Source organism: Zonotrichia leucophrys, chromosome 8 (genome assembly GCF_028769735.1).
Source record: "Zonotrichia leucophrys gambelii isolate GWCS_2022_RI chromosome 8, RI_Zleu_2.0, whole genome shotgun sequence".
NCBI classification, from domain to species: Eukaryota; Metazoa; Chordata; class Aves; order Passeriformes; family Passerellidae; genus Zonotrichia; species Zonotrichia leucophrys.
In genome coordinates this window covers 21,828,531-21,850,652 of record NC_088178.1, presented here as the reverse complement: position 1 = coordinate 21,850,652, position 22,122 = coordinate 21,828,531, and the positions used below count along the sequence as shown (strand labels likewise).

The 22,122-nt window shown below is 42.8% G+C and overlaps 1 protein-coding gene across 2 annotated transcripts in view; it reads left to right on the top strand.

Annotated features, from left to right (window-relative positions):
- Positions 1–21,643, top strand: part of PIK3R3 (phosphoinositide-3-kinase regulatory subunit 3) — a 77,492-nt gene extending 55,849 nt beyond the window's left edge. For both annotated transcript variants that reach the window (XM_064720374.1, XM_064720375.1), the window contains 9 exons: positions 4,641–4,752; positions 7,047–7,145; positions 8,587–8,767; positions 9,601–9,726; positions 10,472–10,614; positions 11,703–11,879; positions 12,343–12,417; positions 12,731–12,901; positions 14,322–21,643. In XM_064720374.1, coding sequence (XP_064576444.1) covers positions 4,641–4,752; positions 7,047–7,145; positions 8,587–8,767; positions 9,601–9,726; positions 10,472–10,614; positions 11,703–11,879; positions 12,343–12,417; positions 12,731–12,901; positions 14,322–14,523 — 1,286 coding nt within the window. In that variant the 3' untranslated portion in view covers positions 14,524–21,643. The remainder of the gene's footprint in view (positions 1–4,640; positions 4,753–7,046; positions 7,146–8,586; positions 8,768–9,600; positions 9,727–10,471; positions 10,615–11,702; positions 11,880–12,342; positions 12,418–12,730; positions 12,902–14,321) is intronic.
- Positions 21,644–22,122: the final 479 nt, after the last annotated feature.

The window sequence follows — 22,122 nt, the reverse complement described above, 5'->3', positions numbered from 1 at the left end:
TGTGATTATTTGTAACAGTAAGGTAGATGTAATGCTGCATCTAAACCTGCAGTGCTCTTAAGTGTGTGGTTTGAAGCTCTTGGAAAATACTGGAAGAAATAAGTTGTGGAGCCATTCTTAGACTAAGTGGCATCTGCCTTAAAAGTGAAAATTAGAGTTTAATTAACTGGCAGGTTAATTTTGTATGCAAATAGTGCAGCCAGAGAAGAAACAGCCTGCTTGACTGGGTACTGCCCAGGATATAGCACTTGGATAACTGAGGCACTCTTCCTGTTTTCCTCCTGAATCAGTGCCACTGAAAACCCTCACACACAGGGCTCGGTGGCTCTTAGATCATGTAAACTTGTAAAGTTTTTATTCAAAACCTGACTGGGGAATGTGTGTATCTCATTGAAGTCACGGCCTACTCCACTGCAGTTAAATTGAGGACCAATATAGCCCAGGATTTTTTACGAGAGACTTTAAAAGAAACACAGCAGCGTTGGACTGCAGACACTTGCCAGCTTTCCTGCCTGCCTGGGTGTTGGAGGCGCTTTGGATTTCAGAGAGCCAGCTCAGTTAAAGTCACAAGTCACCTTTTCAAAAAACAATTCTGCACAGTCAAGAAAGCATCCCAGAGGTACCTCTGGCAGAGCCCAGTCCATGGGTTTGTCTCTCCAGGGCCCTGCAGAGTGGCTGTACCTGCTGGAAATGGCACAGCAGCCTTCAGGGCCTGACGTCAGCAACATCCGATCCCACGCCCGGCTCACATTGGCTGCCATCCCTCTGCTCCATCACCAGCTCGTTTTTATTTCCCCCTTCTAAGTGACACTAAGCTAGCATTGGGATTTAGCTCAATCTAGTCTGCCTGGGAAAGCTAGAAAGAGGGAACTAGAGTTGCTGAAGAAATTAAAACCAGACATGCCCATGAATGCATGAGGGAGAGCCAGTCTGCTCTCATTGCCAGGCGGTCACTGAGGGCTGAACCTGATCTTTGGAATGTTCTCATGTGGGAGTGAAGGGTACAACTGAGCTGTCACCTTTTGGTGTTTGGAAAGAGCTGTGCTCTAAAGCTGTCCTAGAGACATGCTAGGGGCAGGATGCTTGTGTGTCTGGTGCAAAGAGAAGGTTCTTTATTAGAACAGATAGATCTGTTGTGCTGTTAATCACTTGTGATCAGTGTTTCTCTCCCAGGAAAAAGGAGGCAAGAAACCATCAGGATCATTCACTTTAATCAGAGCTGGTTTTGAGATAAAGTAAAATTGTGCCTGTGGCTAGATCAGAATTGGACTCAGTGACACGGAAAGAAACACGGCTGCTCTTGAAAGCATTTCTGTTGACTTCAAGACAGTCTTATCTTACTTTATTCTAGGATTTTAGATCTCTAATATTCATTGACTAAGGTATATAAAACTGAATTCTTTTGAATTTAAAATCAAAATCTGTGGACTCTTTGAGGCTCTCTGTAGCTTCTCACAGAAACAGCACAGGATTTCTCCTAGCAGGGTTGTTAGTACCATCTAGGTACTAAGCAAAAACTTCTTTAGGATGCCTCTCCTAGCAATGCTGGTTGGCCAGCATTACGAGAGCAGCAGTGTGGTGGATGACACTCTGTTGCAGTAGACTTGCCATGCCATTACAAAATATTCCCCTTTGTCATCACAGGGCTGGGCTGTGAGGCTTTTAAACCACCTTTGTGAGTGTTCTCCATTTGTACAGCCTAAAGTCTATGGGCTGAGAGGGTAGCCAAGAAATGCTGAAATGGATGGGCATGGGATAAAGCAAGAGCAAGGGCCTGGTTCTGCATCCAGTACAGGGGAAAATCTATTGTGATTCAAAGAGCTCAGAGCATTGAAAGTAAAGAATTAGATACATAGCTCTCTGGAAACAGGATCCACCCTTGCAAATAGTTTTGTATTTTTGAAATGTGCAAGCTATTAAAAAGCATTTTTCAAAAGTCTATTGTGTAAAGGACTCACTTCCATGAGTCAGGTTTTACAGGAACTGGTCCAAGCCTTGTTCTTTTCCCTGAAAGAATTTCCTTCCAGTTTTCTCATGAAGAATGAAGTTCTGTAGGCAACGTCCCGATAGTGAGAACTGATATCTGCCTATAAAGGGAAAGGAGAAACTCCCACCTGTAGTAGGGACACTTGGTGTAATGTCCAGTGCTCTGAGTCCAAACTCCCATTCCTTACCTTTCTGGTCTTTGTTAGTTTGCTTTTCTGCACCCAGTACTTTGGAGTGAGCCCTAACAAAGCTGCCAAATAATCCCACAGTGTATAAAGGAGCAAAACTTAATCTTACAAGGAGGGCTAAAGAAGTATATAAGTATTCTAGAGAGCACTTGAAACCCCCTTCTGGAAAGCCCCTACTACCAGTGTAAAACAGGATTTTTACACTGTAAAATACTTTGAAGTTGTTGATATATCCAGGCCTTAATTTGAAGATCCCTTTGAAATAATTGCAGGTACTGGTGCACTTTTCTAAGAACTCTCTGCACTCTTGTGTGTTTTTATGTAAAACCTAATAAGCTTTTTGATGACTCAGAGCCCACAAAAGATTCTGGAGTGAGTCTACAGGTTTTTTGACCTCAGATTTGCTGTGACACTGATGAGACTCAGAAGTGCTGTAGCTGTTCTGTCCCAGATGTGATGTTGGGAGCAGGGAGGACCTGATGACATTTCCTAATTCTGGAACTTTGAAAGGGGGAGATGGAACAGCACAGAGAATGCAATTGATTCCACAGGCTTAGCCTGGATATGTGTTCTTCTGATCCTGGATGGGGCTGGGAGCTTCAAGCAAAGTAGGGTTGGAGCCATGTCTTACTCTCAATGGTGCTTTGTGCAAATACTTGTGCACTACACAAACAACTGCAGTAGTTAAGCTAGGAATAACTGAAGCTTCCTAACCAGGAAGCTGCTTCACTGAATCTGAAGGTTTTCACCTTCCTTTTACAACAAGACCTGTTATTGCCTCACTAGATGTGTGCACACCTGAAAGTTCCCAGCTCACCCCATAAAAAGAACCTGTATGCTGGGGTTTAATGCTCGGTCCCGCAGAATGAATGCTGCTATCTGAATCAGGTGTTTGGTCAGCAACCCCAGGGTGCAAACGTCTGGGTCAAGGTTCAGATTTAGTTTAGATTGGCTCAATTAAAGCATCTGCTGGTTTGTCAGAGAACAGTGAAGTTACTGTGTTGGATATTCAGCATGAAATGGTATTTGGAGCTGCAGTTGGAAGCCTGTTTTCTCTTCTTTCATGTGGGAGGTGTGGCTCGGAGGTGAGCAGCTGCATGGTGCCAAGTAGCACACCTCTCAGTGCCGAGCCATTCTGTGCTGCAGCAGGAGATCAAAATCTTCTTTCTGCTGCCTTTATTTGTGTTCCTGTGTGTACCTGGGGATTGTGCATCTGAAAGATGGCTGTTGTCACTGTGTCACTGCTCGCTGGTGCTTGTGTAATCTGATGGCGAGGGCACAGGGCTGCAAGCAGATGTTCAGGGTCTGACTTAGAAACCTGCTAGCAGCAAATCAATGTGTGTAGCTGCTTTCTTACTCTGAATGAGAATGTGACCTGTCCCTCTGTAAAACACTCATGAAATGCCTTAAAAATGCTCTTTTTCAGTGGCAATGTTCCTGATGAAGCGTCCAGTCTTTGCAAAACAGGGGAGAGCATTCAGGACACCTTTCCAAAAGAAAATGTATCATACATTTCTGCTCACAGACCAGTTTCTCCCAGTACATGAACGTGCCTGTGGCTGCTGAATTAACTGATTCAGGGTTTACAGTCAGGTTCATGATAAAGTTGTTTGAGCAAAAACTGGCCAAACAGAAACAGCTTTGGTATCTTGTATGCCCTTACATTTGTAACCTATTTTGAGAATGGAAGTAAAAGCCTGTTTGCCATGAATTCAGGATAGGGGAATTCTGGGCAGGCATGCACCAGCCCTGCAGGTGTGCAGTTCTGCCTGTCTGTTGGGCATCTGTAGCATCCCCTTTCCTGTGCTAAACACTTCAGCTTGCACTTCAGCAAAGCAGTGCAGGCACTCTAACAGTTCCCTATCATCCCCTGTCCCCTTCCCTTATCACCTCATGTCACAGTCTTTGCTCCAAACGGAAGCCTAAGTGACAAACCCAAGGTAAAACATGAACCTTGGGTGTGTGACAGACACAGCCCTGCCCAACCACCACTGCTCTCTAGCAGTGTTTTTCCCTCTGAAGAGTTCACTGTTTGCTCTTGTGGGCTGGCTTCAGGGCTGCTGATGCCTGAGCAACTGGAGTTTTTCCATGGTGGTGCCCAGTGCTCTCCAGGCTGTGGCTTTCCAACACAATACACCTTTGTCATTTGTTTGGAGCTTTAGGCGGCACCTGCCCTTGTAGTCGTGCCTGCACCAGTCTTCTTTTAACAAAAACTCACATTTCCTCATACTCCTTACTTTTCCCCTCCCTCAAGCGTTTGATACTAAAAAATCTCAGATCACACTGGAACAGTTGACTTCAGGCTTCCTTTAAGATTACAAGTTCCATTTGGTTTGAGAGAGCTTGAAAGCTGAGTTCAAGATGCACATTTTCTCTTGTTTTATTTTTTTTTCTGTAGTATTTCATTAACAGTTTAGTGATTATTTTCTCCTGTTTACCTTCTGTTAATCTGTTTTTCTTTTTCAGCTCTTCCTCCAAAGCCCCCCAAACCAATGACTCCAGTCAATACAAACGGAATAAAGGACAATTCCAGTTTCTCTCTGCAGGAAGCAGAGTGGTACTGGGGGGACATCTCAAGGTAAGCAATATTGCTAGAACATATTAATTAAAAGGTATTAATATATATTGTTAAAAGTGGGATAAGCCTGCTAGAATTCAAGACAAAAAGAGCATACCTATTTCAGGCAGCATTTTACTGGAAGGGAATGCTTTGGGACCATGCTTGACAAAGCACCTAAGTGAAAGTATTCAGCTGGATTCAGGATATTTAAATTGTGGCTCTTCTGGTGCAGATATTGGCAGTCTTGGTGATGGTAATTTTTGAGTTTCTAAATTTGCACACCTATACAGTCTTTAAAAAGAAGATAAATGCTTCTGAATCTGATATTTAAAGAAGTGTTGTAAGCATGCAGTCCTGGAATGCATGCAGTTCAGCAAAATTTCAGTATAACACTTCAGGATAAAAGGAGTTGAATTCTTATTTTTGGTTTCTTTAACGTTTGTTTAAAATTTAAAAAATATTAATTTTTATTACATGCTGATATGAAAAATAGCTCTTACAAATGCTAACCATCATCCCAGCTATACTGAGCAGATGATAGAGACACATACCAAACAAATTAGATTTTGCCTCATAAGAAAACCCTTTTTTATGCACTTGAGAGAATAGATTGCTTGGGCTAGGTTCAGAAAATGAAAGACCTGTTTTTATATACTTAATTGCAGAAAAGGACTGAAATGTTCAGTCATCTCCTACCCTCTTAAGGCACTTCTGAAGAGTCTAGAATTTGGAGCTGTAAGAGGACGGGCGAGTGTGCTGGGAGTGTGATCAGGAATTGCTCAAACTTGTGCACATAGTACTTTGAAGCACTTTGGCAGATAGAGGCATGAAGAGTGTGTTTGCCACATGAGCTCACTGACGTTCTGAGGGAGATAAAGTTTTCATATCTTTATTGTACCACCCTTATCTTTTTATAAAGCTAACCCTCATATATCTTGCTTTTGAAGGGCCTTGGCAGAGATATTCTTCTGTTAATTTTAAGCTGAAGCAGAGTGGCAAAACCTGATCACAAAACCCACTAAGCACAGTTTGTTTAAAACTGCTCAATATTGGTATCAGTTTATTGACTGTGGATTTGTCCCTCAATTACCAGTGCCCACGATGGCAGGAGCTAATGCGCTGCAAATCGCATTGGAGTGGCTTTATTAGATTTAAACTTGATACACGCTTATGTAAAGATGGAATTGTTTATGACCCTGGTTTGGCAGCCAGCAGGTACAGGCTGCATCAGGCTAGCAGGGCAGGAGCAATGTTCTTCAGTCAAGAACTTGTGCTGAAAATTCTGTCATGAGCTCCAGGGTGCAGCTTGCAGGCCCAAACCTGCAGGTCATTATCTGTCCATTCAAAAAGGAGTTAACTGGGTCCAATCTGTAAAATGGTCCGAGTGGAGTAAATGGATATGAGCATGTGATACTCAGTAGGAGTCAGTTTTACTAACAAAATAGTTTTCAGGTAGCTAAATCAAAGCTAAGGCTATTCTTTTGTTATTCTTTTGAATACTTTTGTTCCTTAGTATTTGAACAAAAAAAACCTGCTGTTGATTTTTCTTTGTAAGATTCAGCTAGGCTTCCTACAGCACCTAAAATTGTTGAGGCTACTTGAGAAACTTTAGTTTCCAAATGATTGTATTAAAAAGTGCTTAGGGCTTCCAAAACCTTTGAGGGAGCTGTTATAAAGTGAGATACATAATCTGGGTGAAATGCTCATAAGCAAGATGCATATCTCCTCAGCTGAAATAATTTTCTTAATGCCTAGAGGTACTCACTTTCACTAAAAGATTTCTTGGTTTAGCTTAAAGCTCTGGACTGAGTATCCTTCTGCCTCAGTTGTAAATAAGGAAAAGTTGCACTGCAGCTAGTAAGTGCAACTTAAAAGGGCTGTAAATAAGATCAGAGTTAAGCCAATAATGAGCCTCTTGAGACTAAAACTGTGCTAAACTCTAGGCACCTTTGAGCTGTGATTCTAGAGACCATGTCTTAAGAGGTCAGGACTGGCTTCTCAAAGGGCACCTGTTCCAGTGTGGACTTTAAAACCTGAACAGATTAAAGGGAAAGGTTGTGAACTGAGTCACAGCTGCCACTGTTGTTTAAACAGAGACTCCTTCCTAAGTGGCAGTTGACTGCAGCTACTTTTTTTCAGTAGAGCTACACAAGCTCAGACTTGCTTTAGGTGGCCTAAAAAACTGGAGAGCCTGAGCGTGACAGAAGATTGAACTCTGCAGACATTGGTGTTGCTGGGTCAGATGTTTCACCTGTGGCAAAGGTGGTCATGTCCTTAGCACTTCTAATTTTGCCTCCCTTTCCATTCTCCAGGGAAGAAGTCAATGACAAATTACGAGACATGCCAGATGGAACATTCCTGGTGCGCGACGCATCGACCAAGATGCAGGGAGACTACACTCTGACACTGAGGTGAGCACTGAGCACTTGTGGTCCCCTCAGCAAAGCCCTGAGGAGCTGTTGCCATTCCAGTGACAGTCCTGGCTGTGTGAAGCTCATGTGGCTCAAGCTGAGAGATGTTCTCAGTTGTGCACATCACAGAACAAGCAAATAAAGAGCCAGGTCTGACAGTCAGTTCTGCTCTGTGCATTGAGTCCTGTCCCTCACTAAGTGCTACCCTGAGGATCTCTGTGTAGATGAGATGGGACTCAGGGAGGAGAGCTGCTCAGGAGTGCTTCATGGTTTCAGAACTGCTAAAGTAAAAGGTGTTTGTAAACCAGGCCTTTGATTAATGGGGGAGTGTTGAATGCCTGATCAGCGTGCAGCTCTGCAGAACTGAACACAATGTCTTGGTAAAAAGAGTATCTTGTGCTTTCTGATCCAGAGTTTAGGGAATATTGATTTGGAGCCATGTTCTTTTCTTCATGTCTGCACATGGCAGGTTTCCCAGAGCTGCCCCAGCCCTGTCTGCTGCAGTTAGGCAGAAGCCTCATGTGACTGCCTCTGGTGCCTTGCCCAGCCTGCCCAGCCACTTGCCTCTGACAGGCTCCCAAGGTTGATTGTTAGGGACAGGCAGGTGAGGCACAGAAGCCACAGCCTTTGTAGCACACCCTTGGGAGTTACTGTGATATGGCAGGTACTTGATCCTGCCTTGAAATTCCATTGCCTTAGTGGTAGGTTTGATCCCAAGGGTGTAGTTAAAATTCTGCTTTAACTTCTGCCTCCAAGTTCACAGGCTGTGTGCCAAGGTTTGGCATGATTTGGTTATTTTACTGAATTCTACTGAATTTTTGTCTTTGGGAGGCAAAATTGTAAGTACAGGAGAAGGACAGAACAGTGTCTAAACAGTCTGTTGTTGGAAAAAAAGGAAAAAAATAAGCACTATATTTAGGGAAACCACTAGAATCTATAAATCTGGATAACAACATGTACAACCATCTTGTAATCCTCAAAGGATATTGTAAATTCATGTATCCTGTATTAGCACCCATAACTCAAAAAGATTCATTAATAATTGTATAAATCTGTATTCTGTTGTATACTGTTAGTGACCCTGAATTGCAGGAAATCATGGGTTTGGGTTTTCTTACAGCTCCTTTATTCAGCCTTCAGAATTCTCCTTTTCCCTTGCAAAACTTCTGGCAAAGCTAGGACTTAAATACCATAAGCTGGCTCCAGAATGAACACATAGGAAGAGATTTACTTTGGGCTTTGTTCCTGTTCAAATAATCTGATGATAATTCTGTGTGTATTGACTCTTAAACTACTTAATACTGCTGCTGTGTAAAGAATCACTGTGAAGGTGTGCAGTGTGGGAGCCGCTCGCCCAGGAATCTCACTGGCATCATCAGCCTTGGTGCTGATGAGGGATGGGAGGGACACAGCACAACCTCTGAATGACTGTGCTTTACAGGAAGGGTGGCAACAACAAACTGATAAAGATCTACCATCGGGATGGGAAATATGGCTTTTCTGATCCGCTGACATTTAATTCCGTGGTGGAGCTCATTAACCACTACCGCAATGAGTCCCTTGCTCAGTACAACCCCAAGCTCGACGTGAAGTTGATGTATCCTGTGTCCAGGTACCAGCAGGTAAGGGCTTCAGCAGACCCCAATGGCTTTTAGTGCAGAACAGAAACAAATTGCAGATGCATATAATTTTTTTTATTGGTGGTTTATTTTTGTGTGTGTTTTTATTTGTTTTCGTTGGTCGGTTTTTTGAAAACAGGAATTTTTTTTTGCCAAAATTTTCATATTTGGCTTCACTTGCATCTTCCAAATTGTTTAACCATCTAAGCTGCTACATTTTATCAGGTTTCCACTCTCCATCTGAGCCCAACAGAGGATTTAAACCCTGACAGGCAGCAGAGTTGAACCTCTGAGAAACTTTTAAATTTCTCCATGGACCCTGGTGAACCCACTAAGCGCTGTTGTCACCAATGCTACCCATATGAGCTGTGCAGCTGCTCACTCTGTGCATAGCCATCTAAATTTTTCAAGAACATTTTTTAAACTTTTATTCAGCAGCCCAAACCACATTTTTGCATTAAGGAAAAAGAACTGCATAGCTTTTTAGAAAAGTAAAAAACCCCCAAACTCTGATCTTTAACTGAAGATTCTAAGCAATTTCCTTCCTTCTTTCTTGAACTGGGGATAGCAATCCTGAAAGTAAGGTGTGGTGTGTTTTTGGAAGTTTAGGATTTTGGCACAGCTCTTAGTGTACCATAGTTCCAGTTCCTTGTGTCTGTAAACTGTGGAACATGTTTCACAAAGGAAGGCAGATTTAGACAGAGTGCTCTCTAAAAACTGGATTATAAAGCATGATGCTAATATCTGTAAAATGCAAATATGCGTAAGTGGACAAATGAATACTCTTAAGGAAAAGCTGCTTTGCTTGAAGACTTAACAGCTCTTTGTATGTGCAGGATCAGTTGGTGAAAGAAGATAATATAGATGCAGTAGGTAAAAAGCTTCAAGAATACCATGCTCAGTATCAGGAAAAGAGCAAAGAGTATGACAAATTGTATGAAGAATATACCAGAACATCCCAGGTTGGTACTGCTTTGGCTCTTTGTAGAGTGTGTTTATTGTTGTTAAAAAAGCAAAGAATTTTTTTTTTATCCTGTTAAGGCTAATAAAGGCAGTATAAGGAAAAAAATCTTAGTAAATTGTGGAATACAGAAAGGAAGTTTCATATTTGATGGAAACACTGAATATTGCTGTTGCTGATAGTCCTAGAGATATGGTGTGGGGCAAAGAAGAGGAGCTGAACTTTCTAGTATAAAGTAAAAGCTGTGGAGAAGGCCAACACTTAGAAGCTTTACACTGCTGAGTATTTCCAGCTGCCACATGCTGCAGTGAGAGTTGTAGAGGGATTTGTCCAGGTTTTTTGTGAAATCACGTGCAAGTCAGTTACCAGATATTATGCATTAAGGAAGTGTGAATACAGTATTTGGACTGCTTCTTGAAAAATAAGATAGTTCATATATGGGGAGGAGGTTTGCTGGCAGTCTTCCTGCAAACTAAGATGGAAAATATGACTAAAATGTTTGAGGGGTTTGCAGCCTAACAGAGAGCATCGTGTAGGGGAGGAGGGTAGACTTACAGGGAGTAAGTCTGCCTGGTTCTTTCCTGACCCTGCTCAGACATTTGACTGAATTTAAAGCTGATTAATCCTATTTTAACTAAGTGGGGGGGAAAAAGTATCATCTTCTCAGTCAGTTTAGCGAACGTAATCGAGTCTTGCATTGTCATCTGTATTATGAACAAATGATGAAGGACTCTTTCCTCACACAGGAAATTCAGATGAAGAGAACTGCAATCGAAGCATTTAATGAAACAATTAAGATATTTGAGGAGCAGTGCCACTCACAAGAGCGATACAGCAAAGAATACATCGAGCGATTCCGTAGGGAGGGCAACGACAAAGAAATCGAGCGGTGAGCTCTCAGGTTCTGTTTGCTTACCTGGAAACAGTGGTGTCCACACTGCCACTGCCATTACAGCATCATAGAAATCATATAAGCCACTTTGGAAGCTCAGTGTTTTCTGAGACCTTCCCTCAAGGTATCTCAGCCTTCAGTAAAGCTCTCTTCTCTCAAAGAATTGCAGAGCTGGGAAATCTCAGGATTATCCACTCTAAACTTCAGTAAATCAAGATACTGGGATGAGGACCAGGAAGGAACAGGAAATAATGATTTAATTTGCTTATCCCATTTCTATTTGGATTTGCTCAGAATATAATTCACAGAACTCTGTACTTGCAAACTGTGAAATGTACATAAATCTGGTAAATCTCATTGTCTGTAGCTGGTTTTGGTCGCTTTCAGAGAAGATCATTGTTTAGTAGCTGTCATCTAACAAATTCAGTGAGTGCATTGTTTGAAACTGCCCTTCCAAGAGGGTATTAGCAGAAAAAGGTGGATCTGGGCCTTCAAAGAAAAGGCCAGGTATAATGCCTCACTTGTCATAGTGCTTTATGAACCACATTAAGGAGGTTTTTGGACCAGAAACAGTTACCTGTAACAATCTTACTATGCACTTGGGGTGCTTCATTCTGAGTAAAGACAATTAAGAAGCACAAGATGTAATTTTCCTGAGTCACACCAAACCTGCAAACTAATCTTGAATGAAGAGACAGGCAGCATTACTTCCTTGTAGCTCTTGATAGTAATTGCAGTTTGCATTTGAAATCTTGCTATTGCTGATGCCTTTGCCGGGCTCGCATAATTGCTACAACAAAAACTGAATCTGTCAGTGAGGGAGGAGTCTGTTCTAGTTTACCTTCCTACAGAGAATTTCTTCCTGCGTCTCTGCCAGAAGGAAATATATTAAGGTAAACTGAAAGTTTCAAGCCCTCTGAGAAGATGTCTTTTCTGTCACTCATACAGTAATTTTCATGTAAGGATGAGGTGGTCAAAGGGAGGAGTTGCTGTTATGGCAGTTCTTTGATATTCTTCTGTAAGTGCCACCAGTAGGTTCAGTCCTTCTGGGCTGGTTTGACCTCTTCTCTCCTATTCATTTGCAGGATAATGATGAACTACGAAAAATTAAAATCACGCCTGGGTGAGATCCATGACAGTAAAATGCGCCTGGAACAAGACTTGAAGAAACAAGCTCTGGACAACAGGGAGACTGATAAGAAAATGAACAGCATCAAGCCTGACCTAATTCAGCTCCGCAAAATCAGAGATCAGTATCTTGTGTAAGTAAGCCTGACCCATACCTCAGAATAGTGTCTCTGATGAATCTGATTAATGGCTGTTTCCATCAGGATAATGCGAGTTTAATTTTCTTTTCATAACCAAAGTTCTGTTGATGTTAAGGTGCTACAGTCTGGCAGGGGATGTCTGAGAGCTGGTTGGCCTCTTCATGACTTCGTTATTTAAAGAGCCAGCCACAACTAGGTGCACAATCTGCAACTCCTGTAAATAAAGAATTTAAGAAAAATTAGTTATAAACAAAACCTTTGATGGCTAATACAACAGATGGTAGTACTTTTTTTCTGTTATGTTGTTTATATACACACTTGATTTCACCACTGTTATCCAGCTCCTGATGTCCCTGGGCTGGACACAGACTGTTTCTCCTGTGTCTGAGCTTCAGCTTGCTCACTAAGAAAACCCATACATGTTCTCTAATGTATTAATGTTCTCTTCTTCTGGCAGATGGCTCAATCACAAGGGAGTGAGACAGAAGAGAATAAATGACTGGCTGGGGATCAAAAATGAAAATATTGATGAGTAAGTGTCAGTATACATATGATTTTATTGAGAAGTGTTCCATTAGTAAGTGTTTTCTCTTGTGGGGTTGGTAACAAAAACTACCAGTTTCTCAATAAAAGACTGGAGTCATGTGATGTCGTGTGAGGCAGCAACTCTGCTGAAACATGTAGGATTAAAATTAAGATCTAAGTGGAAGCCTTTAATATATGTTTGTTAGGAGCCTAACCTCCCAGTTTGGGCAATTCTGGTATTTCTTTGTATGATTTCTGTGAAAATAACTCTGCTTATTAACTCCTTTACTGATCACTGGTTAACAAATGTATCCTCTCAGCACATACTTTGTGAATGAAGAAGATGAAAACCTGCCACATCATGATGAGAAGACTTGGTTTGTCGGGGATCTCAACCGTGTCCAAGCAGAAGACTTGCTCTGTGGGAAACCTGATGGAGCATTTTTAATTCGTGAGAGCAGCAAGAAAGGATGTTATGCTTGTTCTGTGGTGTAAGTCTCTTTTCCTTTTTGTTCCAACTACTCAATTCATAAATCTCTACCAAAGCTCTTTATTTTGGAGAACAAAAGCCAGGCCTTGCTTAGGCCTACCCAGTGGAATGTGTTGCATGTTTGCAGGAAGATGGGCATGGTAAAAGCTTTGTCATAAAAATGTGCTTTGAATGTGCAATAACTGAAGTCCTGCAGCCTCTGCACTTCCCGCAGTAGTTAGTACAAAGTTCTGAAGTATCCCAGCTTGAAGCTCTGTAGCAAGGGCCTAATTCTCCCATATTCTTCCCTGCTAAGGGACACATGGGAAGAAGTAAAGCAAGGCTATAAAGGTGTGGCATCCTCCATTCTCATTTTCAGATATTGCCCAATTCTAGATCTTTTTCTTGTATGTGTAAGGTAATGGTGATGCTTCAGAGGATTATTTGTGAGCAGTAGCTTTGATGACATTCACACAGCCTTGCATTGATTTCTTGTATTTCACTTCATTTTATGCTGGTGTAATGAAGGTCAGAAATACTCCAACTCCATTATCTAAAAATCCTTCAAGCTTGTCCTGGAGTCCAAAATGGCTTTCACTGATTTATTTCACATGAGGTTAATTGCTTCTGAGCACAAGTCTGAGAAATGAATATATGAAGGTTTAGCACCTCAAGGTAACTGAAGACTGTAATATCTGCTGTGTTCCATGTTCTGTTCATTGCAGTCACTCAAGTGTTGGGTTCATCAGATGCTTTTGTTTGGTTGGGATCATGCTACAGGCTCAAAAAGGGGTGGCACAAAGTAACCTGTTCCTACTTGTGACTGGGATTGTAACAGGCTCCAGTACAGGGATTACATAATACCTGATCTTTCTGGCAGATACATTTTTGTAGCTGCTTTGGAATCGCTGTGCTCCGGTAGCTGCCTTGCCAAGTTAGAGGCTGTCGCTATGGCTTCAGATAATGAATCAGCTTGAACCTGCCCCATGCTTAACAGTAAAAAATGCACATGGAAGATTAGCCCCTGTGTTTCATGGAGTACTTTGCAGGTCCTGATAATTTGTGGGTTTTGGTTTCTTTGCTTAGTGGAAAGGTTTCTAGGTGAGTTGAGCACAAAGTCATTGCTGACTTCGGGTGCTTGTCTTCCTGGTTCAGTTACTGACTTTTTTCCCAAGGACCATTTGGACAACAATGCAGTAGGGAATTGTACTGCTGGGATGGAAGAGCTCTCTTATGTGGATTATTATGCAAGAGTGTTTAATCACATGCCCTGAAGCCCTGTTTCTTCACAGACTATATTAATCTTCTCCACTTGCATCTACTGGGTCTTCCATTATGTAATCCAGTGACTGGCTGAGATGCTGCATTAGTTAATTGTTAATAGACTTGTGACTTTGGGTTTGTCCTTTTATGTTAAACTCTCCTCTTTCCTTTCCTTGCAGAGCTGATGGAGAGGTGAAACACTGTGTGATCTACAGCACTCCAAGAGGTTATGGGTTTGCAGAACCGTACAACCTGTACAGCACACTTAAGGATTTGGTTCTTCATTACCAGCAGACATCCCTTGTCCAACACAATGATTCCCTAAATGTCAGGCTTGCCTATCCTGTCTACGCACAGATGCCCCCCTCTCTCTGCAGGTAAATTTTGGGGAGGAGGAAAGCGTTGGCTTATCTTGGATTCTTTTCTACGATTTTTATTAGAACTTGGAGGGCATTCTTTCTCCTTAGACTGCTTGTTTTGCACAAGAAGTGATTCTGTGAATGTGAATCAAAAAGAGGCCTAGCAGCAACAAGACGACAACTTGGGTGTAGGTGTCCTGGTGCTACCTTAAAAGCTCAGCTGTGCTTTTACACCGATACTTTTGTTTCCTTATGAGGGGAATAAACTCAACGCAACGCATATGAAAATACTGGAAGCAGAGCATCATTTTATGGAGATGATTTTTTGCCAGGCACCTTCAGTGGAACTTCTAATTGGATTTTGTTTTCTCTTGTTCTAGTAGACACAATTTGAAGCCTCTAGCCGAGGCACTGGTAATGTCTTTCAGTCTTAAACTCCCAACAAACTAGGGGGAAACTCTGCCACAGCAATTCTTCTCTGCTAATTTTTAGCAGCTTCACTGCGATTCAGCCGGACTTCCAAAAGAGGGCTTGTCTTGAGGTAGCGTGGAATTTGGTGAGAGAAGACCAAAGGAATTATGGGAAAGCTTCAGGTTTTTATTTAAATGGAAAAATGCTTGTAAAAGGAAAGTTGCTTTATTTTTTTGCCAACAGTAACGAAGTTTTGGTTTCAATGGCACTACAGGTCTTCGCTTAAAGGAAACATAACCAAACTGAACATGCCAAAACTTTGTTTGTTGCTAGATCGAGCACTTACAGGGGAGGTTGCATTAGCATCCGCACATACTTTCTGCACCAAAACTTGAAACAAATAAAAGGAAAAGCTAAACATTGTCTGGCTTCAAAACACTAAATTTGTCTGACCTGATGTAATTGCTCACTCTCCTCTTTCTTCACTCCCTCTCCCTCCTGTTCCTCAGCTTGGGATTCTGTTTCCAGAGTTTTAATGATACTGTGCTTCAGAATGTAAACCAGAATGAAGCTTGCACTGACCTGCTGCAGGTCTCTTGCTGAACAGTGACAGACTCTTGTAACACTTGATTTTGGTACAGAAGGGTCGGTGTAATCAAATGCTCCTGGATGGCTTATTGTACCCAGTTCTTTGGTGAGGTATAGTTACTCCCAGTTGAAAGAAGTGAGCATGCTAATCCTAGATCTCCTCTGATTTGTTCTTTGTGGGCTGGGTTCTGAACTCTCACACCACTGCAGCCAAGCAAGATTTTACTCTGGTATAATCTAAATTCCCTTGTAGTTATTTTAGACATGATGCAAAACACAGGAAGGGATGAGAGCCATACTCCTCAGTTACTGGATGCCTGGTACCATCCTTTGGCAAGGGCTGCTGTCAAATACTGGAGCGGGTAGTCCTGGGCTTCATCAACTACAGCAATCATCAAATAAATCCCCTCCCTGGAAAGTGTACAAAGCAGCTTATTTCCATTCCTTAAGCTTCTAAAATGAAAAAGAGCTAAGTTTGGCAAACTGTACCACTTGGCATCAAAGCACAACTGGCAAAGTAATTGTTCAGCATGCAACCTTGAAAGTTACTTTTGTTCCCATTACTGGAAGCGTTTCCCTTGCAATGCACCCATTGTGCAGGACAGGAAGCAGACAGTCATGCAGGTCTGAGAATGCTGGAGACCCGTTTCTGACCCTGGGGCTGATTTCCTGTTCCAATGGCTTTTTTCTGTAATGCCTGGGCAGTAATGCCAGGCTTGTTGATGTATATTGTTTACACTAGAAGTATTATTTCACTGAATGTCTTGAATTCACAAGTAGGGAAGTGACAAGGCTGGAGCACTGACAGCCATTGCAGGAAGGGTAGTCTGGTTGCCTGGCATGCCATGACATTTTTTATTTTGCACTAATGACCCTGACGCATCCCAGATACTTCCTAATTGGCCAGAGTGCAATCTTCAGGCAAGGAATTCTGTAGGTGCCACTTTTCTCATTTAAATAATACCCTACAAGGCTTAACCAAATCTCAAAACTGTGTGAGAGAAGAATAAAATTCACATAAGCTGCTATGTCAAAATGAACCACATCTGTTTGTGTGTCCCTTCTACTTCCCCAGGAAAAATGAGACACAGCCCTTGCTGTTAGTGGAAATCTTGAATGGTTTCCTCAGTGGTCTGTGGACATGGAATTTTTTCTTGGCTAATTTTCAGTTCTAATCTGGTAGCTGTACAGCTGCCATTCTTACACCTCTCAGGCATCTAGCATTCCCTTAATGCTGGGCTGAGACCAAAAGCTCAATGAAAGAAATCAGTTCAAAGGCACAAATGATAGCCAGGTGCCTCATGCCTGCAGAAGAACCTGTGTGGGAGGAGTGTCTGATTTTTCCCTGCCCTTGTGATCTCTCTGCACTCTCTTCCTGGCAGTGTTAACATTTGAGGCTGATGAGACCCATATTTCTGATCCCTGCTTTTGTAACAGAGGTAACCTGGCCAAAGTGTTTCACATCTGCCCCAATTTCAGGTCTGCCCCAATTTCAGGTAGGGCTCAGATTTGTTTTAAACAGGCACAGCTCTACTTCCAGGCTCATAAATCCTGGCACACCCTCGCAGTCCTGACAGCAGCAGGATAGCAGAGCAGGGCTGTCTGAAGTCTCCCTGTGGTGGAATCTGATTGATCCTGTGAGGTCTGGTCCAGGCTCCAGCCCTGGCTCTGCCAAGGTAAATACAGTGTAATTCCATTAGCATCTGTGAAGGTAGCTTGGCTTTATCGTGGTGTGAGTTGGGACTCTTGGCCCTTTGCTCCCCGAGCTCTTTTTGCCGATCACAGGTGATGTATTTGCTGTGAATGATGGAGCCAGGGCCAATAAGCCATCCTGAAGTGTTCTTTGAATTTCTGCTTTGCCCAGACTTTCAGAGCAGGGCTATGGCAGACCAAGCCTGCTTTCCTTGTACTGGCTCCATTATTCTGAGCAGTCTCCTGAGGCTGTTTTGCCACTGTCTCTCCCTGTGTGTGGTTTAGGCACCTGAAGTTACTGCCACAGTTCCCCATTGACTCACACGTGCTATTGCACAGATTCTTTCTGCAACTATTTTGCACTCATAGAGAAAATGAAAATTGTTATAAAACCAACAGACACGTGTAGCTGGTGTGATCTATGGGGCAAGGGCTTGATCCTGCACCTCTCATTGTGCTTGGCCTAGTTCTGTTTGCTCAGTAGCATTAGACCTGTGAGAGAACCCACAGCTTCCAGGAGCTGCTCTGCACTTGCATGACTGAGAAATCAGAAATGGGCCTGTGAGGTGCAGGATTACACCCCGGGATGAAAAGCAGCTGTTAAGCCTGAAACAAATACAGGAAATGTGAACAAAGAGGCAAAACAAAGAAACTCAAGTTCTTTTAAAACAGTAAGATGTGAGAAGGTTTTAATTTAAAGAGTCAGAACATCAGGAGGAAAGGGGGAAGTAGCCTCACTGTCGTAGCAGCCATCTGGTACCAGGCTGCAGTTAAAGGAACATTGATCTCACTGACCCATGTTGTATTAAATATATATGTAGAGTTGAATAAATAACTTTTGCACAGTGTTAAATGGGGGAGGGGGGCGGGGATGTTGAAACTCGAATATGCACAGTTTCTTCTAATCTGTTTTGAAGTATATTTGCAGGGAATTAGGGGTGTTTCAGTATTTTGTGTTGGTATGGATGGAAATCAGGATCTGCTTCCACAGTTGCCATTGGCCCCATTGTATCAGCCACGAGTGCCATGTTTTTGAAGTTAGTACCTTATAAATCTTTTCCCATTAGTTTGTCTGTTAATTACAAGTAATCTGAGCATGGGAAGAGCCAACCTAGAAACAAGAAGGATATCCCAACAGATGCTTCACTAGTGTGTGAAGCAGTAATGTGCAATTGCTACCTTCTGATACTGGAGTGCTCTAGTTTTGGGGGTTTTTATTTCATTCCCATCAGCAGTGAAGTGAGTTGCTGCTTTGCACCATTGGTAGTTGCAATCTAGAGTTATATCCAGTATAGCCCTTTGTCTTATGCCAAAAATAAAATGCTCTTTCCACACTCATCTCTCTCTTGAGGTGGCAGATGTTCAAGAAGTTTTCCATTTAATGTGATGGGCCTGATTCTTTTCTTGCTGACACTAGTGTTAGCAAGACTTCCACAACCAAAAGCCATTCCCAGGAAAAAAAACTTGCATTTAATCACAGCTGAATTCTAGTCACAGCAGGGCAAACATCAAAGTTTTTCCCTTGCAAAGCCAGGCAACTGTGATGGGACTGTGGAAATGAATGTTGACACTTAGTGCTGTTTTGGGGAGGACAGGAGAAGGATGAGGGTCTTGGTTGCCCCAAATCCTGGGCTCTCTGCAGGCTTAGGTGGCACCATGTCTGTAACTGAACGCTGTGGCTGTTTAAAACAGCAGAATTGCTATAGGAGTGTCACACTTTAAGTTTGGAAAAGCCCCTTATTTGGTACTTGAACAATCTCGCTTCTGTTTTTGAATGTCTGTTTATTTTTTTATTTTTTGTTACACTAACAGGGAATAAAAATCTGAAATGTTAGTGAGTCTTGTATGCTTGCTGCATTGTGCAGACATGAAACAGGTACTGCTTGTGGATCAGGAGGGGTAAGAGACAGACAGGTTCAAAATGCAGTTTTACAAAGCACTATGATGGGTTTGGGGTTGTTTTGTTTAGACCATGTTTAAAATCAATTTTCCTTAGGTGTAGTTTCCTTATGGTTGATTTGCAATCTCTGCTTTTGCAATAGCAGAATCAAAATAACATTCCCGAAGAACAAAAATGCTGTGAAGGGAGGGGGTCAGGCTTGCTCAAATTCAGCATCCAAAGCAAATAGCTTTAGTGGAGAGGAAGGATCAGCACCCTAAAGCATCCCTCTGGTTGTAGTTTGAAGCAGGAGACAGACCATGAACCAGAAACCTCTGCCTGGCACCATGAAATAAGAGGAGATGCCAGAGCAGACCCTTCCCTTTGGAATAACCAGCTGTAATCTCCTTAAATGCACATGCAGGAGAGGTTTAGGGAATTGGTGCAAGTCCTTGAGGAGCTGCTGCCCTTTCTGCATGGGAAGGGAGCTTGCACTGCTGATCCCTTGTTTCCCTTGGCACTGGGAGAAGGGAAGGAGCAGCCCAAAGAAGCGCTGGCTGTTCCTCGGAGGCTGGGCCAGCTCAGCCCTGCGTGAGCAGCAGCTTTGGACGGGGTTACGTGAAGTTTGGCCAACATTTTTGTGAATCTTGCATTCTGTGGGCAGAAATACTTTCCACCGAATGGGGGGGAAAAAGAAAATCTCTCTTGAAATCTTTTTAGTTCCTTCCTGTTTGTTCAAAGGGGCAGATTGGGAGCTTTAGCTTGTTAACTGTTTAGATGATGACAGTGCTTGAAGTGCTGGTCTTTGGGGCTGGCTCCATACAATTAAAGCAGAATTTGCATTTTTTAAATTGCTATTGGCATAGACTCACCTTATTTTATGACTAGACTGGCCATTTGTTCTAAAGTTTGCCTTCAAAAACTGTAATATGAGCTTCAGAGGCAAGGAAAAAAAAAGTGAGATGGACCCTTTTTGGTAGAAAAAAACCCACTTCAATGATCAACCTGTATTAGAAAAAGCAGCTTTAATTTGGTACCCCCTCCACCACCTTCCCTTGGGATTGCTTCTGTGAGATTGGCATTGGCAATGAGGGGAGGGACATTCCCTGTGTCCAGCAGCACTGCTGCCATGCACTCTCCAAGTGCTTGTAGCAAGAGGCTCGGGATCGTTTGGAGAAAGTTCCTGCATCCAAAGACAAAAGAGAAGGTCTCTAAGGGTGACTGTCACCCCCCAGCAGGGCTTGCAGGATGCTGGGCCAGCCCTGAGCTGCCCCAGGTCTGTGCTGGCTGCAGGGGGGGCTCACGTTCAGTCAGCTGGGTCAGGGTTTGAATCTGTTTTGTTTTCGTGAGTGACTTCTACATCCTGCAAAGATCTGTTTGATGAAAACCTGTTAATTTTGTATATCTGGCTGTTTATTGCACCATGGGATTGTAATGGTCTGCATCATCCGTGTGTGTGTGTGCGCGTGCGTGTGTGTGTATATGTACTGTATGTATATAGATATATGTAAAATATATTCACGTACACATTTATATGCATTAGCTGTAAGTGGCACTGCCCCTTAAAAACAAAACAAAACTCACTGTTAGCACATTCTGCCACGTGTTTAGGCAGAATCGGGTTGGTTTCTTGTCAAACGAAAAGGAGTTTATTGTATTCATCTTGCATATGTGCTTCTGAAATGCTGAACTCTGGATTTCCTCGGGGGGGTTGCTACTATATTTGTAAACAGAGTTGATTTGGGATGTTATTTACTCTGGGACAAAGCATTCAACCGTGTCCCAGGCAAAGGCTTAGCAAAAGAAACCCCTCTTGCTCTCGTGTGAGATGCAGTGATTGTTTGCACGTTGCAGTGGCCCCTCAGTGCCCCCTGTCCAGAGCTGATGTGCAATGGGTGGTGTTGGTGCGTGTCCCTTTGTGAGTGGACTCTTTGTACAAGGTGTGGTTCAATGTAAAGCATGAGTGGGTGTTTGATCTTGTGTCGAGGGCTGAAATAACAGCACACTCCTTTGTACAACCTTTGCATCAATGTTTCTGCTTTTCTTTGACTTCTTTTTTTCTTTAAGGGAAACTGCATCTGTTAAGAACCTGCTTCTCCAGAAGCTATTGAATTATTTTGTTTTCCAGATGAATTCCAGCATGTAACTTTGGTACTCTTGTTTGTTATTTGTGTAAAATCTGTTCTTCTGTCGTTTATGGTGTAGTCGGGGAGGGGGGTGGGGGGGAAGAAAAGAAATAAAAAAGGAATTCATGTAGTTTAACTTTTAAAGAAAAGAAACAAACTGCTTCATAAGGAAACCAAGTGTATGTTAGTGTTTTCTGACAAGTCATCCTGTAGTTTCTAGCTCAGTAATGCAACACTGTACTTGTCACCGGGTGTGTTACAATTTTGCTGTACTTTCTTTTACTAGATGGTTGGGCTTTTAAATCCCAGACACTAAGCATCCTGGGCCTACTTGCTCTAGATCAAAAAAAATGCAATAAAAAAAATTGCAATAAAGCACATTGACATGTAATGTTTTAGAAGGATGTACTGACAGCTGTTTCTAATAAATTCCGAACTGCAGCGTGGTTGGGCTGCCTTGGTGTAGCTGTGTCTGTCTCCCAGCCGAGGCCATGGGCATCATCTTGAACAGAAGCTTTAAAAAAAAAAAAAAAGACTTGAAGAGATCTGATTTCCTCTAGGCTGGAGAGAAAGCCCCTCCTGGGGCTGGGAGGAGGGAGGAATTCACGTAGCACACGCGCGCTCCTTAATGGAGCCTTCCCTGCGCTCCTTCCGCGGCCTCTTCCGAGGGAGCAGCAGCCATCAGCAGTGTTCTGCACGGCTCTGCCTCCCCTGCCAGCAGGGAAAACCAGCTTTGGTGATGCCACTCGTGCTGCTGGGGGGAGAGGAGGGCATGCACCACTTGAGCTGACCTGGGAAAGACATGGCTCAGCTGCATCCACTCACCTGGGTTTTGCAGGAGTTTGGGAAATCACTCTTTGCTTTCCCAATTCCTTCATGAGCACCAGGCATTGGAACCACTGAAAATCAGTGAGTTTGGGGGTGG